The following is a 24,856-nucleotide window of genomic DNA, read 5'->3' on the forward strand; positions in this document are numbered from 1 at the left end:
TCCAACGGTAATAATCTCCGTAATGAGACACTTGTTGACGTAGGGACTTGTGATAATGCATTTGTGATGTTGTCCCAGCGCATGACTAATGTTTTCGTGCCTGGCATTACGAGTAGGGTCAGCATGATAACGGGATGCACTTCCCACCGCAACGCATTCCTCCTTTTGAACCTCTCCACACCTCTCCTCCGGAGAAAAAAAAGGCATTATTAGGGCCAGCTGTGGGAGGTGGATTGCAGCGTGCATCTCGGAATGGCCTCACAACTCCGGAGTGGGGAAGCAGCACTCCGGGCCCATGCAAGGCAGCGACCAATTAAAATACGCCAGTGACTAGCAAGAACTCTCTCGGCTGGTAGTTAAGACCTTCTGCTGAAGAGCTCCACTCATCCTGGGCACACAGGTAACCACGACTTGAGTAATAATCAGATTAGGCAGCTGCAGATAACCTGGCAAATCCATTTCATTCAGGTTTATGCGCCTCACAGAGACAGCCAGAGAGCAAAGAGCCCAGTGTGTCACCCTCGCCAGCCTCCATCGCTCTTAAAGGAGGACAGAGCGGAGCTCTCTCCAGGTCATATATCTGCATTCTGTCCTCCGCGGCCTGACAGGAATTTACAACCACTCGGCACACTCATTGTCCAAGCAGGACTGAGCAACACAAGCCGGCTTTTTACAAGGAGAATTACAACTTCAAAGGCCCTCAAGTTCATATGGCCAGGCTATAACATTGGCATCTAAAGATCAAGATGTTAATAACCTTCTAAATACCACTGAAGGCATTCTATTGTTTAAAAGATGGCCCCCATTTAGGAGGAAGCCTTTTTTGAAGGTTAGCAAATTTCCAAATAGTCATGTATGTTATTGATCATTTTGAAAAAAAGTGGAGATTTTGTCATTCTGTCAGATAGTTTCCCTGTCCTTTGGTGGACAGACAATAAAACATCCTTGGGGGTCATAATTCTATTATTCTAGCGCCATGGAGTGAGGTGGTGTCAGGAGATTCCTCTGTAGTATCCTAGAGCCGGAGCATCGTTCTACACCAAGTTCCCGCCACCTCTGCCAAATAACAGTACGCTAATCTCCTCCCAATTCTAGTGTGAACCAGGGGGAGGTTTTGCTGCCACACATCCTGGAAGCTATGCTACATCAACAGTGAATCTATTTGGTTCGTTCTGATAGAAACATACTTTGGGACCTCCGACATTTCAGCTGTATGTCATCATGCACATGAAAATGACATGTTTATAACTCGTGAAGATGAGCATGCCCTCGCTCCCAACCGTCCGAGCCGCGCCGACTCGATGACGATATGAAAATCAAGTGGATTAGAGGCGCATGAGCCTTGGGCTCTAGAGAGGTGTTCGCGCTAAAGCGGTTTCCAACCCAACCAGCAACAAAGCAGCTTTTAATGCCTTCCACTGTGTTGCTCTCGAGCCCTCATTACCATCCTCCCCTGTCTTCGAGGGTAAACAAAAACCCTCTAAACAGGGATGGTAAACTGTCAGAAGAGCTCTGTGCCATTACAGCACTGAAGCGGACAGATATTGAGCATTACCTTAAATAAAAGAGTCATGCACGTGACTACGATAAGGCAAGAAATGTGATAGAAGGCATTCACAATACTTTTGAAAAGTGTTTTCAAAAGTATTCGGACTGCCATGGTGTGGATGTTCCACTGATATGAGACAGAGGATGTTGTTACATGGAAATTAAAATTAGTTTTTTCTAAGTCAAGTACCTGCCTTCCCATCAAAATCTTAATGACATTTTAAGTTCTAGTTTAAACTCATTTTATGTCACATATCACCTTCACAGACCATGAGATCACATCTTTAGACAGCAAGCAAAGTCCACTGGCATGTTACTACTGTAAGTACACATCCTAAAAGCTGCAGCAAGTAATGCAGTCTTTGCCGCTACCACACTTGAGCACTGTGGGAGGGCTCTTCTTCCTGTTGGTGTCTTGAACATGAAAAGCAACAAACAGGCAGGGAAGCCTGACAGTTCTGAATCTCTGAAGCAGCTTTGAATCTTCACATTTGTTACTGACCAGTCTCATGCATGACCCGAGATAGAATCCTACCTCTATGCTGGTGCTAAGGCTGCTGGGTAGGGTGTCGGAGGTCACCGTTGTGCTTTGAAAGCTGGGGAAGTCCCACAGGTTGACTGGGGGCAGCACTTCCACAGGCTTCACTGGCTCCACACATTTCTGGTGATCCAATAAGGTCACTTCGTAGAATTCCTGGATATCTGCAAGAATCAGGTCAGGAACAGTCAAGACAACAACTTCACATTAGCAGCACACAAACATATTCTAAACTATACTCGTACACTTGTGACATTAACACCCGAGCTACACGAGGTCCACAACCGAAGCGCTGCATTCACAAAAAAAGTAAAAATAGTTTTCAAAGACTTGGTCTTATTTTTTAAGAACTTATGTCCCACTATTACGTCTGGAGTAAGCAGTGATAGCAGTCTACTGGTCACAGTGGAAGCTCATTGTTGCAGCAGACGCAATGTGAACGGAGCGCTTCAGTTATGTGCTCGGTGTTGCCTCCCTGTTAGAACGCAGACAGCTTAACTGAGAGAAAATGATAAATAAAAGGCAAACCTGGTCCCAATAACGTTTCTTGAGACCTTTTCAAAATAATGCACCAGTCTGAAAACATAATTTCTTGATGATTCTAATTTCTAAATGACAATGGTGGGATACCATTTGAATAGGAAGAACAGTTCCATTTTTACACAAAGAAGTGTACACGACCATAGCAGACTCAACTCAAATGAGAGTCTGTCTAATATTGCTAGTAGTTATGCAGAGCGGGCAGGCACGCGTCTTAACCACTACAAATATTTAATTTTGGAATCAATCCATGGCATGGTGCATAAATCAGTCTTTGATTACGGCGACTTCTCACCTCTACAATTCTTTTCAGTGGCGACACGGTGACAACTGGTAAATTGGAACCAAACAGGCTATAAATACTATTTAATCTAATATTACAAACACAAACCTGAGCCTTAAGCAGAGGTCAAACTAGGCCTCCCTATCCCATTCACTCAAATTACAATTCATGATCATGGAGTTAAAATGCATCACATGATATGTGTGTATTAAATGTATGCATGTCTTTTAGTCATAACAAATAACATTTCAACCTGCAAATAGCTTTAGCCTGCCAAGCTGAATAGTTCAAAATCAAAAATGATTACCAAGACAGTTGAATGATACCCATTTTTATTTTTAAATATGTATTCATACTTTCACCAGTCCAGCAATCTCCAGTGCTCCACTGATAATGCACAGTGCAATATCAGTCACGTGCAATCTGTATAGTCATTTGCTTAAGCTAACCTTGTCACACTAGCATTACACTTAGTACACTAGTATTACATGCGGCTAAAGATTGGAACTCAGTAGTAAGTCTGATCATTCGGTCTCATTTTCTTAAACAATTTTCACAGATCAAAGACCTTCTTCTATGAAATCTCTAGGGCATAAGAAGATCAGCGGCAGCTATTGGTAGTAGATAGATGTCCCCTGACCGTCTATAAATACACAGCCCTGAGTAAACTCTAAAGATTAGATGTGTGTGGGGCTTGTAGTGGGGTGGCCGCGTTGGCTTTAAAGGTCGTTTACAGCTGTTTCAGGGTTCATCGGGTTACACTCACGCGTGGCATGGAGGACAAGTGCGTAGTCTCACGTGAACTGCACCTAACTAGCGCGAGCTCGGTGGTAGTAAACATACAGCAGGACATTTAAACATTTGTCGGGTGTCAGACGCACGTCTGCAATCGATGAGAAGAAAAATCACAGATAAATGACTGGAGGGCAGCCAAGTCATGGGATTTCAAAAAAGGGCCTCGGCAGCAATGTCTTTCATGAGATATTCCATTGATTTCTGCATCTTATCTGCATGCGGAGTGAGAACTATTCCAGAATCACTTTTGTTTTTCACTCAGTCAATGAGAATCTTGCTGACTCATTGGTTATCAAGGGGTTTGGGGCGAATATGTGACAATTTCACAGTTAAACCAGCAATAGAATAGGAGTGCTCCTGATTAAAGGCTGGTGGTGCCTAGCAGCCTGGTGGAACGCTGTAAACAGAGTAAGAAACAGCAGACAGACAGAGTTCTTCCATCCATGCATGGCAGAGGTTGGGTGACAGAGCTCAAAATAAGCGGGCGGTCACATGGGCTCCGTCGCGGGGTTAATCAGAGTAAATATTTTTATAATACACGATGGAGGGGGTGATTCCCACCTCTCCGGTTTCGCTATGAAAGGCTGGGGCTGGGGACACTGTCACCCCCCTTCAAGAGCTTACAGCAGGACGAAACTGAAGATGCCAGATTATTTCTGTCACCCTTACTCTGAATGGAAATGGCTGGGTGACGCCGGCCACAACACACAGCCCGGTGCCGTGTAAAGTAAGTGAATCACAGTAGAAGATTGCTGACTAAACATCCACATGATGTTCGAGAAGTTACACACTCAGCATTTTCTTCAGACCATTGTGATTTTTGGTGTTTGGATATGCTGGCCCTAGAATGAGCTTCAAGGAAAACTGTTCCTACCAGAAGTTTAAAACTGAGAGAAAATAGATTTCGCAATATTGATTGCTCAAATTTAACCAGCCACGGCTGTCAGTCACGTTCCCAACAGTCCAATAATCTGGGAGAGGCGGGTGTGAAAAATAAAAGGGAAAAAAACAACGTATCCACAACGCATCAGTGGCTCCCAAATCACGGATTTAGCAGAAATGGGCAAGCCAGTCTCAAGCCAGTGGGATTCCTAATTTTCTGGATTAATAGTAGGCTTAATTCGCAAAGATCAAAAGGCTGTTCTTAAGCCTATGTCTAGGAGAACTAAAAAGCAATGTCTTGGAGAGAAAATTAGGAAGATCTTCTTAACACAGATCGTCCCAATTGTGATATGCAACTGCAATTGCTGAAACTAAATTAAATTCTAGACGACATTGACATTTTATTGTAGAATGTGGTTCTATATAATACGCATGTATTTGAAGAATTGTTTGAATATGTGGATGGGATACTCCATTTGCATTAATCATTTCTGGTCTATTTGTTCATGCATCCGTCTTTGTAGTACTTTGCATGCCCACTAACCAACACAGATGTAGGCTATCCCACCCATCAACCATTAAAGAAACTCACATCAATCAATCAAATCTTTCAAAGCAAGCTTGTGTATGAGAGTTGACATCAACATCAAAGTTGACATAGCTTTGCAGTCCTTCTCTTGTCTTAGGAAATAGCATAAGAGAGTATAAGAGAAAACTTAAAAACTTTAAGTGCAACTCAGTTTAAAACTTAAATGTACAGTAAAATGCACTGCAATGTGAATATGGACCCACATTTTCACTGGAGGTCAAAGTCTGTCTTTCTACTCCATCTTTCAAATACATTGTACAGTAGGGTAAAGTGAGTCACACTACCCTTAACCTCCTGGAGCATCTGAATCAGTTTAGCCTGAATATGTCGGAAACCACATACTGTTAAATAAAATATAGGAGAGGCAAGACAGTCTTGACAGGACTACAGAGCCGGCAGAGAGTGAGCGAGTCGTCCAGTAGCATTCCTGTGAGAGCAAGCGCAGCCATATGCCCCCATGTCACCAGACTGTAAACCCAACACACATGGCCCTTCAATCAAATCTCCTCCAGACCACCACACAGCTGACGTCTGCTCAGCGGTACCTGCCTGTCCACTGGCATGTCGAGAAGGGAGCGGCCAATACGCACATGTTGGGACGGCAGGGATGTAATAACAGCGTGAATCAGCTCTGTCGATTTAATCTTGTCTCAGGGGTAAATCAGATGCATGGCATCAAATGAGGTTATGATTCAGGCAAACTATAAATATGCCCCAAATCTACTACTGGCCAGACTTACAGGGAGGTTTAGTGGAGAGTGCTGGTGTGTTTAAAAATCGCTTTATTTCCAGAATAATCCGGGTGTCTGTCATGGGCCGCCGGACACTGCCCTGGTAAGGTCTGAAAGGTCACCAAAGGTGCAGAAATGCTCTTACCGTGGGACAACAGTGAAATCAAACAATACAACAACAAAACAGAAAGGTGAAAAAAGATACGGCCACGTTTACGCTGCAAAATAAATGCATCTTGACAGACCAAACAGAAAGACACCGAGGCAAAAATAATCTCCACGTGAAACCTCATGTTGTTGAAGCCATCAAAACAAATGGGCGTTGCTCCAGGACTACTACACGTGACGTCAGCGGAGGAAAAGTCGAGTGATGGAGCTGATATCAAATGAAAGCGGAGTAAAAGGAGCCAGCAGGAGAATGCGACGGGATGTAACAAGATGAGGATGTCAGATTAGACAAAGTGTTGAGGGCCATCAGCCCCACACAATCCAGATAACAAAAGCCCGAGTAGGGTCACCTGTGCACCGACAGGAGGAGTGACAATACGCCGGCGTGGGAGAGCAAATTAGTCCCATCATCGTCCTGCGGTCTGTGCCGTCTCTGCTGCCAGCCTCATGTGTTGATCACATTTCAGCGATTAGGCAAACAATAATAGATGGGGCCCGGAGACGGCGGACGGTCAGCAACGCAACGGAGGAAAGGAGAAGTGGGTATAGATGGGACAAACACACCCCCCCCAAAAAAAATCATGAATAAATAATGAAATAAGACTCTGTATGGAAGTTTGTTTTGACACACTGTGCATTTTCATAGTAGTAAAAGCCGATAAGTGTGTCCACAGAAATAACCATGCCAGCACTGAAATTAAATTAGACATCACAATTGTAGCTAAAACCTACCCATTTGGACACTTGCCAGCCTGACATCAGAGTCCATAAAAATCACATATGGCAAACTGCACTCAACAGTCTACTTAAAAGGGCAACTTGATTATGAGGCACACTTAATGCCCAGCTATGACGACAACGCATCTATCGTCCTAATCAGCATCCCCCATAACCCCAACCTGTGTACCCCCCACCCCCCAACCCTTCCCCCCACTCTACTGAGACAGTATAGGAGGCCAAGATGTGAAGATGTGTCCCATCTGATTTATTCTCTTATTCACACAGCCAGCTGAACTTGGAGGAGTTATCACATGTTACTCTACACCAGTCACCACCACACCACCACACAAAGAGGGTGCACACAGAAATGCATTTGAGCAACTTCACACTTCTATAATCTCCTCCTGTTTTGAGGGGGGCAGTTGATGTTATAAATCAGAACCCCCTTCAGCAGCACAGTGGCTTTAGGGTAAGTCAGAGACGACTTGCATGTCCCGAGACAGAACAGCCTGCCCCGACTGCACACAGCCCGCCGAGCCGGCCCAACTCTCAGCACAGGTACTTCCATGTTCCTCCCTTCCTTCCTTCCTCAACCAGCCAGTCACAACAAGGGGTGAGGTTATCTGTTGTGGCTGCGGCCCAGGTCTCTGAGGGGTTCATGTTCGCCGTGCAACCACAGGGGAGCCGACTGTGGCAAGACCCTCCTCCCACAGAGCACTGTATTGATGTCGGACAAAATGGGCCTCTGTCGCCAAGGGTTACCATTACCGCGTTCCACAGAGCCTGACTATACTCCGAGGGCCCCGGGACAGACAGTGGCCACCCGATCTTTCCCAAGCACAGAGCACTCAGTATTCACCAGCCCTTGTGCCACACAGTGCGGAGTTATGCAAACACTCATTCTGCGGTATGACTGAACATAACAAACTTAAGTCTAAAGATCTGCTCCAGTGACATCCTCTGTCTGACTCTTCCACTGATTTGGCAAGTGACGGAACAGTTGGTGCTTTTTCTAGGAGGGGCGTTTGAAAATAACGGGTCCTTTTTTTCACCGTTCCAATTAGAATGACTGGCGGAATTGAGAGCCAGCAAAAAAGCTAACCATATAGAGCGACCCAGTGAAATTAAAGGCCTGTGCAGCTGTGCCAACGCCAGTTTGCTCAGAAGGAAACGACTTTTTTTTTTTTTTTTTTTTTCCCCAACATGGCCCAATCTGATTAAAGAATGCTTTTGTGCAGCTTTCAAGCGACAAGTAAAAAAAGATTTAAGGGCATTATTTTCAGCATCAGTTCGGTTTCAGTCCAGTAACGTCATCCCCTCCATCACTGATATGCATGTGCTTGAAGTCGAACCTGGCGTATCCTCCGAGCCAAATATAGACGAGAGTAGCAAGCAGGCAGACAGGCAGGAGGGGAGGCAGGCAGGCAGAGGAAGACTTGCTCTGCTCCTGTTAACTCTCATTCTTGTTACGCAGGGAGAGGGGGAGAGAGAGGGAGAGAGAGAGAGAGAGCAAGAGAGAGAGAGAGAGAGAGAGAGAGCAAGAGAGAGCGAGAAAGAGAGAGATCAGTGAGATCCACTGGTCATGGAGTCAGACTGCAGTGCTGAGTCTGACTGCTGCTGCTGCTGCTGCTACTACTGCTGCTGCTGCCACCACTGCAGCTCTCTGGGTGAAAATGCCATAAATCATCAGTGCTGGGGGATTAGGACTTGGGTAATCATGTCAACAGACAGATTACATTGTGTTTGTCCCTTCGTGTACACATCTTGGGGTAAGAGTCGAATTGGAAAACTGTCATTCAAATTCGTTTTTCATTAGTGACCATCTAATGCAGCGGGGGGCATGTGTGTAAACAGCTCCCACAAAGTGTATGGCTTTTTTTTGGGTGGGTGGGTGGGGGGGGGGGGGGGGGGCTATGTACAGTAAGCATGTCCTGTGTACATAACAGTTTGAGCGTGTGTGTGTGTGTGCGTGGCAGTATGCATGCTTGTGACCATGTTTGTAATGTGGCATGGCTTCACATGTCATAAACCTGGCAAGGTGTCAAGTCCACCATAATGCAGCAGTTAAGCTGCCTGCAAAAAAAAAGTCATGGAGTGACTCACACTGTCTACAATCTGCCAGAAGACCAAAAGCACAATGGAAAACGTGCAAATGCTGTAAGTGGGCTACTAACATGTTCTAAACTAGCCCTACGCATCTGTTACCAACACAGCACAGGTTTTTCTTCCAAATGAACTCGACAATATGTGACATTTTCTTAAGTCACATTCGAAGGTCACTCATGTGAGTACTTTAAAGTGTAGGAAAATTGACGAGAGGCTTAAACCTACACTTGAAGATACTAAGACATACTGGCAGGCTGCCAAATAAACTCCTGGGAAACTCAAACTGGACTTTCAACATTCTTCCTGGCTCGTTGGTCTCCATGTTTTGTTTGCTGTCAGTTAGTCTGCATTGAGAAACTCTAGCCTTGTTTCCCAGGGATTACTCCTGCTTCTTACACAGCAGACGCCCATCATAAGGGCATGTTTACCTTTACTACACCAACAAATAATCTACAAACTATCCCTCAGCTACAAAGCTAAAAGTTCAACAACCAAAGTAAGCCATTCTATCAAAACTGCACAAAACTGAGAAAGATCCACACCTCAAGGAATTAGCAAGGGTATCATATTTCTCTAACTTGTGACACATTTTGACACCTTGACAACTTTGACAAATGAAGACACCACCAGGCTCTCCTACACTTAGTAGTTTAAAGTTCACATAGGCTAAATGCTGATGATGCAACAAAAACTGTGCTTAGCGTAAAGGGCATCTCTCACTAAGCACAGGAAGACTAGAAATGCAGAGATCCTGGGACGGGGGACTTATATTACCTTACATCCTAGTGTGATCATCTATGACTTCCACTATGCCTGGGAGTAAGGATCCACAGACAAAGGAGCACAAGATGGTAACTAGATAATACACTTTCATTTCAGCACTTGCAGGCTACAGACACCAAGACAGTTACTGAGAGAGAGACTGGTATGCCTGTTTTAAACTCCCTTCATTAAGACAAGAGGTAGCCTATTGACTAGGTAGCCTACCCCACCTAAGTTCATTAAGAAATGAATGAGCAAAAGCATTTTAGAGATATATACCTATAAGTGCCTGAAAAAGGTTACTCTGGAAGATGTCGATGACCCTCTGGATGGAGTGTCTCAGTTGTCTGTCCTCTGTATTGTTCAATTTCGTCCGATATTCTTCAAGGAGCATGAGAGCTCGCTGTGCGTCTGGAGAACAACCACAAAAGTTTGTTAGCTGCAGCACTTTGGGAGGCGTAGGCTACATGCAAGGCCAACACCAACCTTACAGCCTTCTCCTTCAGCTGCAATCAAACATGAGACAGTCGGTGGTAGGAATGTAACAATTCTGTTTTTCAATTCTGTAAACATTAGGCATCTGCAGAAGGCAGGAGTTGATTTACTTCAAACAGTCACGAATACACAACATGTTAAAATCACAGCTGCAGCCTATCGCCTGACTCGACAACTGTAATATCACTGTGAGACCAGGTATACGTCTCGTGCTAAATATACATCTCTCTGCAGACTTCTCGACTATGACCACATGCACTGTCACTGGCTAGGGAAGAGTTATAACTGGGTGGTCCCAATTGCTACATTTTCAGCAGTAGTGTAACCGCTCTCGGCTGAGTTTGCGACAATTGTATTAGTGAAGGACCACTTACCTTTTTTTCGCACGGGCATGATTAGGCTGAATTGAGCCAAAATGTATCCAGCTAGCGGACCAGGCGCTGATCCGAATGTTAACACACACGACTACCTCCTGTTTCTGGGCGTCCAACCCTAGTGTCAAGGGGTAACTGAAGTGCCTTTTGCATGTAACCTGCGGATTTCACTTAGAATAACGATAGTTCAAACAGATCGCTACGGTATAAAAAAGAACCGCCACACTGGGTGGGCGTCCAGGTCCCCGCTAAACACAACAGCCACCAGCGGTACCACCACGAACCAACTAGCAGCTGCACTTCTTGAACCTGACAGCGTTGAAAAAGGGACGCCACGACACCACATATGCAATAGTAAGTCCTCTTCGTAAAGGGTCCGGACAGTTCTTCAGTTCCATTCAAGGCCGACGAACACGTCCATTCAACCGCCAAGACCCATGTTTACTTTGAGCAATGCTAATTTTGCTCACACTGAGAATAATTTGAGATTTTTGCCGTCACTGACTGCCAGAGGATTTACAAAACTCAAAATTGCAAATCCAGTTCAGTGGCACATACAAAATTGGATCCGTTGATTCGCGATTTTAATCCTCACTTCCGCAGTCGTCCTTTCGGTTCCCCCTCTGAAATGAAAGATTGTTTTCCCTCACGTCAAACTTCTTCGTTATCTCCTCCTCTTTTTTTCTTCCTATGTGTCAGAAATTCCAAACTTTCCTCCAAAATGGCGTCCTAGGGCTGGAAATGTATCACGTGACCCCCAACCCAACCCTTGACCACCCAATCATGGGACAGTGTTACCCTACCTTTCAGCTTAGGGAAGGTGAGACTTAGGAGTTTCTTAAAGGAGACAAACAGTGGGATATTTCACTTGTTCGGGACATTTGGTTAATAATGCTTATGGCTAGAGCCTACGCTTCAAACACGGGGAAATACTGGCGCTAGATTGGATCCTTTCCCAAATAGGCTACTTAAGCAAATTGCTGATAAAGTTATGACAGACACCTCACCAAGAAGGCATGTTTTATTTTTGGCTAGCAAATTGCATAATTGCAAATTGTGTAAATTGCATAGCCTGATGAAATGAGTGGCTTGGATTGTGACAGAATGACGAAACAACTTTAGGCTATGCAACTCTATGCCAGTTGTAATATTTTTTCAAGACACTCACATGATGCAGTAGCATAGGCTTTGACCGCTATAGCCTCTACCTGGGCCTGCAAGAGCACACCTAAATTTGACAAACTCATGCATGGAATGAAGTTGCATGGATGAGTTAAGGATATTTAATACAAATATTATGGAACTCATGATAAGCCTATGAGTAGGCTAGACCTAAGCTAACAATTATTATTATTATCCACATTAGGCATAGCCTAAATAGGCCTATATTTGAACTATTTATTATTTTTCATGATATGAAATCAACTGTTTTTTTGTTGGTTTTTTTTGCAATATAGGCTACCTAATGTAATCTTGGTTTTGCAATATCATCTGATCATTGTCCTATCAAGGATGAAATGGAAGACATTTTTTGTTGTTGTTTGCTCTAAATGACAATTAAGATGAGGCTGAGTCATTTTGACTCACAGGAAAAAAATCTATAAAGTGAGGTGCAGTCATCCACTGTATCATCTGGGCTGTATTCCTGGCATAAAGTCATTCATTTTTAATAAGAACCTTTAATATAACCCAGATCCACTAGACTACTCCTCAACTTTACTGAATGGTCACCTGAACGGTCTTTTTGTAGGTTAGAGACTTGGTCAGAGACTAGGTCCATAATGTTTATCTGGCATGGTTATTGCCATATAAAAATACTCCCATCCCTGCAATAGTGCATACAGACACAAACAACTAAAGCCCTGGCCCAGATTGGAAAGCAGTCCTGGTAAAAGAGTGTTATATTTTTAGATGCTCATGTTTTATGAATAACCCTCCCTGAACGAACGGGTCTATGCTTGGGTAAAGTGAGCAATCCTTGCATTGTACCGAACCACCATACTGCTGCCAAAATCCTTTGCCATTTTTATTGAGAACTGAGTGAATATCTGGAGCTGAAGTCTAGACTGAACAAGGGCTCACTGTTTTTATCGTATTTTGTCCATAAATTAACCACAAGCACTGCACAATGAAATTACTTTTTGAATATCCTTCTATGTAGGCATTTTATCTCATGGAAGTGTTCACACACAGATTGAAAGGCTCACTCCAGGAAGAGAATCTCTAGTAATGTAATTTTTGCATTGTTTAATGGCAGTCACAAATCACATTATAGAATCCATCACTTGTCAGAACTATCTGGCCTGCTTCAAAATTAATATGATGATAGCAGATGTAGTTTTATCCCTCTCTGGATAAAACTGTACATAATTAATCTTGGCATAAATCTGGGCTTTGGCAACAACACGTTTTAATGTGTGGCCGCATTTGTCAGCCACAAGGCAAGCCAGACTGCCTGAGCAGTATTAACAGGGGTCTCTTGGAGCACTATTGGCAGCATCGTTGTTGTTTCCCTTCACTGCTTTTGGTGAGTTTGCATTTGTGCAAAGAACCTGTTCGTGGCAATATCATGACATGGCTTTATTTATGCTAGAGCATTTAAGTCCCCACAGTAGCAAATGTTACCATTGGGACTTAAATGATTAGAGCATAAATAAACTGTTCAACTGGTGCCTCAGACTGCATATGCAGCATTTTTAAGACATTTAAATTGCAGCAGACCAAACTATCTTGCTCCACACAACACATTCATTACTCATGCGTTTTTAACATTTTTTATCATTTGTGTCAAAATTGTTGATAAGTTGAGTTGTTGAGTTGCCGGCTTAAATAGATTGCATGTAGCCTAACTTAATGTAGTTCAACTAGCCTATGTAAAAAGTGGTAAAAATAAATCGCACAAGCCAGTATTTATTGCTTGCACTCATTTAGCATAGACATTGAAAGGCAATTAATGAATCAGGACACTAATTTTAACTTGTTTCATTTGGAGGCCAATTTGCGTGACTGTATCAGCTGTTAAAAACATTTTCATCTATTTGTGTTTGCTATGCACATCCCCACAGAGTTGCGATGACATTAATGTCATTGATAAAATGTTTGAATGGACACAGTGGTACAATGGCACTATTTCAAGCACACAGTTGACAAGAGCTGTGGCCAGTCTCCTTGTCTGTGGAACCAGAAGGGATTTCCTTGTAATCTACTCAAGCCCCTTGGTTCTCGGAGCACAAGAGATGACAGTCCGGGGCTGGGGCTTAAAGTGTTGTGAATGGCCAGATGGTGCTATCAAATCCTACCTTACATCATAAAATAAGTCTGTTAATTTAATCCTGTCCATAGCAAGAATTAATACACAAACCTTATCCACCTCTTACTTGGTGCTGATTGAATGAAGATGTGAAAGTTATGAGTATTTCACTTGACACATTACAGAGAGGAGACAGAATAATGGCTTTGTCTCAAGGGATGGATGTTATGGAAATGTATTGGGTGCATTGCAGAAATATGAAATATGATGTGCCATATCAGATTAAAACATTCTGACGTATTTGATAGTGATTTGTCACACACTATATTGCAGGAAATTCAACAGTGCAATTTAATCAGGTCAGGATTTTTACAACTGAACTAAGGAGTCCAAGGATATTCTCCACTCAACCAAAATTGTCCCTACTTAGTCTGCATTAGTCTCTTGTGTGGGGGAGAAACCCAATCATAATATAGCACTCAAGTTCATGCTTTAATGAAAGCACAATTCACAAACCGAAATGCTATTCTAGTGTTTTCTGATGAAATAGCCATTTGATCCGTTTGGTATTGTGAACAAAGACACATAAGTAATTGATAATTAGCATAGACCTCAATGGATATCATATAATTAGGTGAAAACAATGCTGTTCTTGTAATGCTTGGGCATGGAGCTTTACAATAAGCTGTCTTCACTTGATTGCCACTCGATTTCAACTAATCCCTGCCTTGCAAAGATAATCTAAAACAATGGCTTTAACTAGCTGCTTATTCTAAGGGATTAATCCTGAAACGGCACACATCAAACAATAAAGCAAATAGACAAGTGTGAAACGTCCAGATTAGCTGTAAACAGCCAGACACCTGCTGTGGCTTTAGCTGGGGGATAATAGCTCAACATGCTTAATAGAGTCCATCACTTACCCATCCAGCGTGGGACCCATGATACCCATCCTGTGACCTTTTCACGCAGTACTGTACATTGAACTAAGAGTGCACTGCTCAGGATGGAGTGTGTGTGTGAGAGAGAGAGAAGCATCAGTGTCGTGGCTAACAGTAGACACTCGCTGTGACACTCTTTGCCATTAAATGAGATTGTTCACAACAGTCCATGGAAAGTCACTCTTCCCCATACTCTAACCACCGTGACAAAGATGGTCATTTCCTTGTTAAGTCTGATTGGTTTAGTTTTGTACAGGCAATATCACAGTCTTTACTCATTGTGGCAGTGTCTTATTATTGCCCACATATTCACCCACACATGCATGCATGCAGACAGACTATCCCTTTAGCAGTTGCTGCATGGTGGTCTGTTCTCTGCTCCGTATGTGGAGTCCCGCCTGGTCTGGATTACATGGGTTTACCAGCAAAGGTGCAAAAAAGACGAGGGGACATACGAGCAGCAGGTCTATTACAGAATATTTGGGATGAACAGATGCTCGGAGAGTCACTCATCATTTCGTTTATAGATAATCTGTCTGCCTGTGCATGTGTGTGTGTGTGTGTGAGTGAGTGTGAGTGTGTCTGTCTGTAAACGAGTGTGTGTGTGTGTGTGTGTGTGTGTGTGTGTGTGTGTGTGTGTGTGTGTGTGTGTGTGTGTTTTCTCCGGCCTGTTCAGGAGCCATGTGACATTTCATTAATAGAATGCCCATACACATGGAGTGCCCCTTCTGTGTCTGTCTGTGGCCATATGTCGTCAACCTCCCACCCCCACCCACCCCTTGCCTGAATCTGGTTGGCAGTTGCTCTGCCAGCCTGTGATAGCTTAGTACACACACAAAGTGTAAACATCAGATAAATGGCATGTGTGAAATTCCAGTCATTGCTGAAATTCTTGCATAACGGAGAAGACTCCTCCATGGCCCCTGAGGTCATCCCATTCTCCTCTGATAGGGTCATTGTTTTCAGAACAGACCAGAGAATCAGGGGTGAGGTGGGGAGACCCAGGTGGCACCTGACAGATACTTTGATACAACAGTATGATTATATAAAACGTGGAAATAGGTGTTTATAATTAGTGAGTGAAAGGAATTCCAGATTTGAACAACATGGATATTAATTTAAATTTGAGTGTCTCTATTGTTTGCTAATGGGTTTGGATGGTAAGAAACCATGTGATGTGTTGGAGATGCTAGTAATCAAGTAGTAACTGTGTCATTGTGCCTCATAGGTTAAACGTCTTTGCCTCACAGTAAAAAAAAACTGTCCAAAATGTTCGCTGGTATGTTTGCTGTAATTAGTCACAACATGGGAATTATTATGGGGATGTAGAGAGAGAGAGAGAGAGAGAGAGAGAGAGTTGAAAAACGTGCATGCATGTTTGTGTGTGTGTGTGTGTGTGTGTGTGTGTGTGTGTGTGTGTGTGTGTGTGTGTGTGTGTTTAGACCATACAGGTAAGGGGGAGGCTAAAAATAAGCACAAGAACTAAATTTAGATTGGGCTTCTAGCTGAGCTTCTTTTCATTGTCAGGCAACACTACACTATGTTTAGCATCAGCATGACTCGACTTTCATTCATCTTCTTATCTTGTTTTGTTTTCTGCAGCCAACGTGATCTTTCTCATTGTGTTTTTTTTTACTGATTGGTTGTTTTGCTCTGCATGCTATCAGCCAGAGGGACCCATGTCTCACATCTGCACTAATCAGAGATGACAATGAGAGCCAATACGGAGTGAATCTGAGGAGCTCACTATTCAGAACACGCATCGCCTCGCAATTAGATCACCGAAATTGGGGTTGCATTGTCAGTCGAAAGGATGTCATTGATTCTGGAGGCAATTAAATAAATAATCCGCAACGAGATGAATCCAACACGCACACTTTCAATTATGAACATATCAGTGTGGATTGGCAGCTGATGACCTTTCTATTGGCAGAGCAGAGGAGTAGAGAGAGGGGGGGGGGGAGACAGCCTGCGGAAACTGCCAACTCAGGCTACGTGTCTCGGCAGACTCCAAGAAGTAGCTTTGCTGGATAATCCGCAAGGAAAGACACAGGTAAATCCAATTCAAGATCCCACAGTGGGATTCCAGTCGACCCAGGCATTTACAGTACCTTTTAGGCGTTCACTGGGCCGGCATGGAGGCCCTGACCACATCCCTCAGGAGGAGAAGGAGCCGTCATGCCGCCCACCAGGGGAGACTTGGGGAGCTCTGGGTGAATGGGCCCTGGTCATAAGGCCGCCTCCGCCCTGCCAAGGGACCCACACAGAGTTGTGGTGTCTGGTTGCTCCTGAAAAGAGTGAATGTGAAGGAAGCAAAGACAATGACTGTGCAGAATTTCTGTGAAACACACAGTTCTCTCTGTCTCACTCTCTCTCTCTCTCTCTCTCTCTCTCTCTCTCTCTCTCTCTCTCTCTCTCTCTCTCTCTCTCTCTCTCTCTCTCTCTCTCTCTCTCTCTCACTCTCTCACTCTCTCTCTCTCACTCTCTTTCTCTCTCTCACCATCTCACTCACACACACACACACATAGGTACAGTACATACACAAAGACAGGCACATACACACTGACATCACTACTTTTCTTTCACACACACATGCTCGATGTTGACTCTTGTCCTCCTGTACCCCTGTCTTTTACTACTCACTAAGGGATGCACGGATGCGCAACACACACACACTCAGACACACCTTTAGATGCACTTTCCAAGCACCTAACATGCACTCAAACACATGCAAAACATGGTAACACTGCCACCGGAGCCTCTTTGGCTGTGTCCCAGGCAGCACAAAAGCTCTTTGAGTTCCTGAAAGAGAGCTCGGCTCAGCTCAGCTTAGCCCAGGGGACGGGCCTGACTGCAGCTCACAGAGAGAGAGGGAGAGAGGGAGAGAGGGAGAGGGATAGACGGAGACAAGCAGAGAGAGAGAGAACTGGGCCTCCACTCACTCACCCCTTCCTGTACAAACACCACCCCCCCCCCACACACACACACACACACATTACCTCTCATGCAGAGAGAAACTTTCTCTCTCCCTCTCTCTCAGTTTCTCATGCATACACACATACACACTACACCAAAAGCACATAATTACTCACTAGGCCAAAACATTTAACCCCAAAACACACAAACACATCAACAACTTTCAGACATACTGACATACTGTAATTTTCTCACACTCAAAATCCAGAAACATCACACCCATGCATATGATAATGATTATGAAAATATCCATGCATGTACAAACATGCATTAGGATCCACTGACAGTTGATTCACATCTAATCCCACCCCCCTTCCACAAATCTATTCGTATTGCCACACCCTTTCCTGGAAGTAATACACCTATAGTCTAAGATATGGATATGAGATCAAAGATTAAATGTAAGATATAAGATCATGTATAAGACATAAGACTGATCTTTCTCATTTTTAAATGTCTGATTGGTTTAAATATCGAGTTCCATTCCATGTTGGTGGTTTGTGTCGCTCCGCCTTCACATGCTGGATCAGGGGCTGAGAGAGAGGAGATGTAATGTGCTGTTTGTTTATCGGCATGCAGTAAACAAACCTTTGCTCACTGGGGGTGGTCAGTGATGACCATATGGCAGACCTGCAGTCGGCGGAGAGAGTCTGTGAATACACCGAGTGTCAGAGGATCTGATGCGGGTGTGAATGGAGTGGGCGTTTTCCTGAGAGTCACCTTGAGCACAACAAACAAACAAACAGCACTTTAGCAGCCATGTGAGAAGCCTCAGCTGAGCTCTCCACTGAGAGATAACCGACTCGCATGTGCGGCTTCTCCTGCTTGGACCCCCATATTCATGCACGTGGAGGTTCCCACTCTGTAACATCCCATGACGTGTTTCTGAATACATACTACTTTACAGATATATCAGTTTAGTAACACAGTGTTAAAAAAGTACTATAAAGCGTAAAAGCAAATCCCATGCTCCTTTTCACCTGATTCATACTGTACATGCCGTGTCTATGTGAGAGCAGCTTTGGAGGTCTGCGGTGAGGGAGTAATGACATGGCCAGATGCAGACAGGGCTTAATACATATCGCCACTTCTCCTGAGTCTGCCTACAGGAGCAATAATCAGTCAGTTGGGGGCTAGCAAAATGATAACACAGCATGTGCTATCATTGCAGGGACAAAAGCATTAGTGGTGAACTGCTAGTATTGCTGTTTCCCATGTATGTTATCTTTCCTGAGCACTGAACATGTGCATAAAACAGTGTGTGTGTGTGTGTGTGTGTGTGTGTGTGTGTGTTTGCACCACTGCTGAATGTGCACACTTTCCCCTTTGGCGAGCTGCTCTCCCGTGTTTCTGTTGTTCGGATTGTTGATGTGCATCTCTGCGAGGCAGAACACAGCTCTGAGGGGTGCTGTGTTTTGAGGGGTCTGTGTAAGTGCCGAGCCGTCCTCACTGTTTCCTGTGTGTAAGCAGCATGACAATCATCTCCACTTTAAATACATGGATTTCTTTGATGTTCCTTAGTTATGCTAATCCCACTGTCCCTCCTACCACTCCCCCCACCCTACCCCATCTCTCTCTCTTTCTCTCTCTCTCTTTATGTGTCTGTCTCTCTGTCTTTCAATAAAAAGCAAAGACCTCAAAAGGTACCCACCCTTGGCCAGTTTCCAACACTATTAAAGAGTGCCTTTGATGTTTGGAAAATGAAAGTGATAGTTGTTTATATTCTTATCGTTAAATTCCATTCTGACAAATTCAGCTATCCTTAATCACAACACAAAGCCATTTAGCAGCCAGACATCTCATCCTATAGTGTAGCATCTCTGAAAGCCATGCTGATAAACCCCAGGGAGTCAGAGATGAGAGCCTGGCTGTCTGGCCATGCTTGAGCCGTTTGACAGGGGTTGTAGGCGGTTTAGTAGGCGCCTTCCTCCCACAAAGCAAAGCTGATTACCTGAGGCTGAGATGTCCAGATATCCCCGCTCAACTCAGCCACCATTCACATTATGCCAAGAGCACTCTTTCACCTCCAAGATGCTCCACACTTGGCCCAGGCACTGAGGTCAAAAGGAGACACTATGGAGTTGATGATTTGAGTGTTTTATTGTTTTATCTGAGGGCTGATAGGCTCTATAGTAGAGGTAATATGGTAATATATCATAGGATGAGCATTGACAAAGACACTAGGGGGGTTGCAGCAGTATATTGGTATTGTGGTAAGAGAAGTCCATCATTTGTATACTGGTATACTCAATGGACATAATGGCTGGAGGAAGCCAACCATTATGCACTCAAAACTATTTTCCATGTCTCAACTCCTGGGTTTTAAATTGGGAAGCCTCTGGCTTACAAATACACACTATTGACAAATACAACATACCATGATGATAAACCGTGTGACCATAATCACAAAAAAGTTTGTCATAATATTGCAACTCAACAAGTAAGTCTAAATGTGTCCATTTAATGAAGCAGCATCAAAAGTAACCTCTTGGGTGTGAAATGTTTACGTCGGCTTGATGGAAAATGTTAAGCATGATTGGTTTTAATTAGCACACCATCCCACAATAAAACACAGTGCTCTTGTGCCTGCATCACCAAAACCTCATCATCATCATCATCATCATCATCATCATCATCATCACCCTCCTCCTCCTGTGTGCACACTCGGTGACAGCATGTAGCCGTAGCGCCTGCTCCTCCGGTAGGGTAAGGTTCAAGAGAATCAGGGTGAAAGGGCATTTGAGTTGACGCCCTGGAGGGCAGTGCAGTGCGGTGCAAAACAAAAGCGAGGTGCGGGGAGTGCGCACCGCCCAGTGGGTGCAGCGAGGTAGCAGACGCCACGCCAGCATCGTTATATGGATCTGATAATTAGCACACTTAGCAGGGCTAATGAGTGAGTAAAGCTGATGACTGAGCTGGCCCAGTGAGTGAGTGCACACACAGCAAAATCAGGGCATTAGGTGAGCTTGTGTACATACTGTATGTGTAAGATTTATGTGTATGGAGCACCAAGGGACAGGGAGAAAGACAAATGGATAGAGAGAGAGAGGGGTAGAGAGAAAGAGAAATATTCTGCATGGGCTTTCTTAATGTATGTAATGAAGAGGTTGAGAGTCTACTTCATGCCTTTATATCCTTATAGTCCTTTCAGACTTGACTCCTGTAGTCCTGTAATACACCTCTGGTAGGACGCCCTGCCGTGGACCCGAATGAGTAGCAGTTTGTAAAGAACGTTGCGCCCCTGAGAAACCTGAGCCAGGAATTTTGACAACATCGTCATCTTACTCCTATCAGGTTCACAATTAGCCTGGCAAGCCAAACTAAATATTTTTGGCCGCTAGGGTGCGTCTAGATTTCTAGGCTAGTTCACAATGGCCTCCAATGAAAATTGCACATCAACTACAACTTGTTGTGATGTGCTAACAGTAGGCTATCTGTTTGACCTCCTCACAGTGTTCTCCTCATGGGTCTGCTCTGCCCTGCTCTTATTTCCCCGGCATGATGAGAAAACTCAGCAGGTGGTAGAGCCGTTGTTTTGAGAGCAACATTTTTATGGAGTCAACTTCCAGGGTTTTTATGAGTCTCAAACGTAATTGCAATGCTGAGAACAAAATGAAAAGCACATTGTGACAATGATTATGACCACAAGTGGCATTAGTAACAGAACCCATGCCTTACCTGCTCTTTCTTTCCCTTCCTTTTACTCATTTCATGGCTTAATATGTTGCGCATTGTCTTATACATGCTATTTTCAAATTATATTTATGTCATTTTTGTATGATATTTTGCGATTTTGTTACAAAAAAATGCCAAAACCGAATACAGTCCTTATGCTTCCTTATTCAGTTTTGGCATTTTTTTGGCTGCTTTAAGGTTTTATTCTCTTTGAGAAATTAAATGGAGGAGATTTGTATACTGCTGCAGAGTAAGGCTCCATAAATCTGCCCCGTCACGCTCCCATCCACTCATAGAGAGAGAGGGCTGGTTTGCAAACAGTGGCGACTTTAAATTCAGTGTGTGCTGAGTCAGCCTGCCGTCTGCCCCACCACAGAGCTCATGCCATGCCTTGACCCACTGCACACAGGTCACCATTGTTGATTAAATGCTCACGAGGAGCCACGCTCCCACACACACACACACACACACACACACACACTGGGCATTTGTGTCGACAAAAAAAGAACGGACAATAAGAGACAGCACTGTGACATCATGTGATGTTCCCGAATCAATGTGTGACTAGTTAGATGGAGACATTGATTCAACTCATGCATTGGATACCAGGGTCAGCAAGTCACCCGTCTCTGAATGGCAGAGGGCTCCACAGTGGAACTGTCACATCCAGTTTCACACTAAACTCAACACGCCTGACCGTCATCAATGCATGAACTTTTCACTTGGATTACAACACATGCAGTCATCTCAAGCTGAACTTAAAGAATAACATTTTTGTAACAATGTAACATCATCTCAGTGTCACCATTCCATACAGACTAGCGAAGGTAGAGAATTTAGGAAATTCAATATACACTATCATCAGTAATGAAATCCTCTATTTCTGGGGAACTGTCTCCAGATTTGAAAAGCTAAGCACATGCTTTTGACAAAGACACAATGTAGACCAGCATCCTATCCTTGAATGCACTGTGAATTTTCAATTGAGACACAGTGGAGGCTCTCTGTGGGTAAAGTCATCATGACCTTAGCGTTTGTAGTGCCACCAGGTGGACTCTGGAACCAAAGTCTATCTGGCACTCCTCCAGTGGTGACGTGGCCTCTGTGAACAATGCACAACTCTGGTTCAGTTCAGCTGATGCTCCACTTCCCTCACGACTCCCTCAGCCGCCCTGTTGACCGACCGCCGTCCTGAGCCTCAGCTTTGGTGGCGATTGAGCAAGATGTGTGTCATTGGCAGTCAGGGTGTGTGTCAGGAATGCAGCCGTCAGTGATATCCGAACACCATCTACCATTGCCTCAGATGTGTTCTACAACAGAGAGTGTGCTTCAAGCACGTGAAACAGTGTAACTTAAAGGTCTGACTTTGAAAAGTCTATACGTGGGGGACATCTCCAATCCTGGTCACTTGTCTACATGGCTGTCACGTGCTTTCCTTCACTTCACTGCTCTGCCCACAACTTTGGCACACATTACCGTTGGCCTCGCCCACAAGTCTGACCTTTGTGACAGGCTGGTCTGCCGTGTCTTAGCGCCACCGATGCCAAACATCACATCTCTCACACACACACACACACACTGACACACACACACACACACACACACACACACACACACACACCTACACACACAGACACACACACACAGACACACACACACACACACAGACACACACACAGAAACACACTCACACATACACACACACTTTGGCACACACACACACACACACACACAAACAAATGTGTGCACTCTGTCTGCTCAGGAACAGCAGAGCCTCTCCATTATGCAGACAGGGGCATTGACTGCAAGTTGACAACCAGTCTGAATATCCAGAGTCTGTTTATGTCCTGTCAGAGCATCCCCCCCTCCTCCCCTCCCTCCAAGCCCTAACAGGCCAGTCGTCAGACCTGCCCCAGAGTCCACAGCTACCTGGGCCACCACTGACACAGTGACACTGACAACTGTGACGAGTCTCTTGCAGACAGCAAGGCTCGGTTTGTATGCATTACACACACACACACACACACACACACAGACACAGACACACACACACACACACACACACACACACACACACACACACACACACACACACACACAGGCTGCCAGACGCTGAGTCACATTTCAATGTTTAATGCTCTCAGTCACTGAGTGTGAGGAATGATACCATACGCAGGGGTCTGAGTTACACAACATGTCATGCAGCTATCTAATAGGGGGGCAGATGAGGCAATTTGCCTACTGTTAATAAAAGTAACTGAAGCAAATGGGAAGCATCTGCATCTACAACAAAGGCAGAATCTCTGAGGTTTTTTTGTCCTCTGTGAAAAAGGAGATAAGAGACATCTGTTGGCCACATGCTGGAATCTCTCTATAAATAACTCAGACGGCGCAGAAGCCTTGTGTTCTGCATGAGACCAGTGTGATCAAGCATTCTCTCTCATTCAAAGGAATTTGGCCGTGCGCTGATTTCTTTTTTTTATCTCTCTTTTTAGGACTCTCACCCAGAATCCATGAGTCCCAGCGCATTGATGATGCGAACTGACCGCTGCGTGTCAACCAGACCGAGAGGAAGTAGAGCCTGTCGCAGGTCAGATTCCGAGCAGCACTTCCTCCTTTGGGGATTTCTAGAAAAAGTCTCTGTGACAGTGGTCACTTGTCAAAGCCACCCCACGCCGTGAAGCTGAGAAACTGACCGGGAGGTGGCGATATAGGGAGGAGTGTTTTAGAAGCATCACTCAGGCAAAGGCCGAACAAGGGCCAGGGCCAAAGGTCTCGAGTTCCTGCAACTTCTCTCGGCTCATATATCCACCATAGCCTATACCTGAGGCCCAAGTTCAGCCTGGAGCTCCACCGCAGACAAGCCGCCCTTTGTGCTTCAAACGAGACGCAAGACAAAAGGATGGCGCCTGCTCCGCTCGGCTCTTTCATGTGCGGGCGAGGTGCTCTATGACAAGACAAAAGCTTCCCAGGAGGAGTCGGCCAGCGGGGAAGAGGCCACAGGCAGCCGAGGCACAAGGCGGGCTTGCGTAAGCCGATTAAGCGCCGGCGCTGAGAATAGGATCAACAACACCGGCGAACACACCCAGGCCTAAACCCAACACCTGCAGGCAGCGCTATAGTTCTGCAACTACTGGCCAAGAGAGAGGGGGTACTGTATGGATCACAACTCCTTTAGGCTGTGTGTTCCTTGGAAAAGTGGTTGAAAGACTGTATTGGCTTACTGAGAAGTGGAGGTTTTGGGATGTTCATTCACATAGTCGGTTTATGGATCTGTGTTTGGCTCGTAAAAAAAAATAGAAAGCATCTATCAGATTATTTGACAGATCACATTTTGAGCAAGTCAGCCTTTTACAAATGCAACATCTTAAGTAGCTTACCTTAGTGGAAATTTGGGTTGACTTGTGAACTTTTCATATGCTTTTAGACTCTTAGTCTAGACTCTTTTCCTAGAGCTTGTTAAAACCAAGAGTGAGCTGGGGT

The 24,856-nt window shown here is 44.5% G+C and overlaps 1 protein-coding gene across 9 annotated transcripts in view; it reads right to left on the minus strand.

Moving 5' to 3' along the window:
- Positions 1-11,207, minus strand: part of dlg1b (discs large MAGUK scaffold protein 1b) — a 95,408-nt gene extending 84,201 nt beyond the window's left edge. For all 9 annotated transcript variants that reach the window (XM_062528531.1, XM_062528524.1, XM_062528519.1 and 6 more), the window contains exons 1-3: positions 10,532-11,207; positions 9,942-10,073; positions 2,084-2,250 (exon numbers count right to left, since the gene is read on the minus strand). In XM_062528531.1, the coding sequence (XP_062384515.1) occupies positions 2,084-2,250; positions 9,942-10,073; positions 10,532-10,550 (318 nt within the window). In that variant the 5' untranslated portion in view covers positions 10,551-11,207. The remainder of the gene's footprint in view (positions 1-2,083; positions 2,251-9,941; positions 10,074-10,531) is intronic.
- Positions 11,208-24,856: the final 13,649 nt, after the last annotated feature.

The sequence above is a fragment of the Sardina pilchardus genome, chromosome 2 (genome assembly GCF_963854185.1).
Source record: "Sardina pilchardus chromosome 2, fSarPil1.1, whole genome shotgun sequence".
In the NCBI taxonomy this organism is placed as follows: domain Eukaryota; kingdom Metazoa; phylum Chordata; class Actinopteri; order Clupeiformes; family Clupeidae; genus Sardina; species Sardina pilchardus.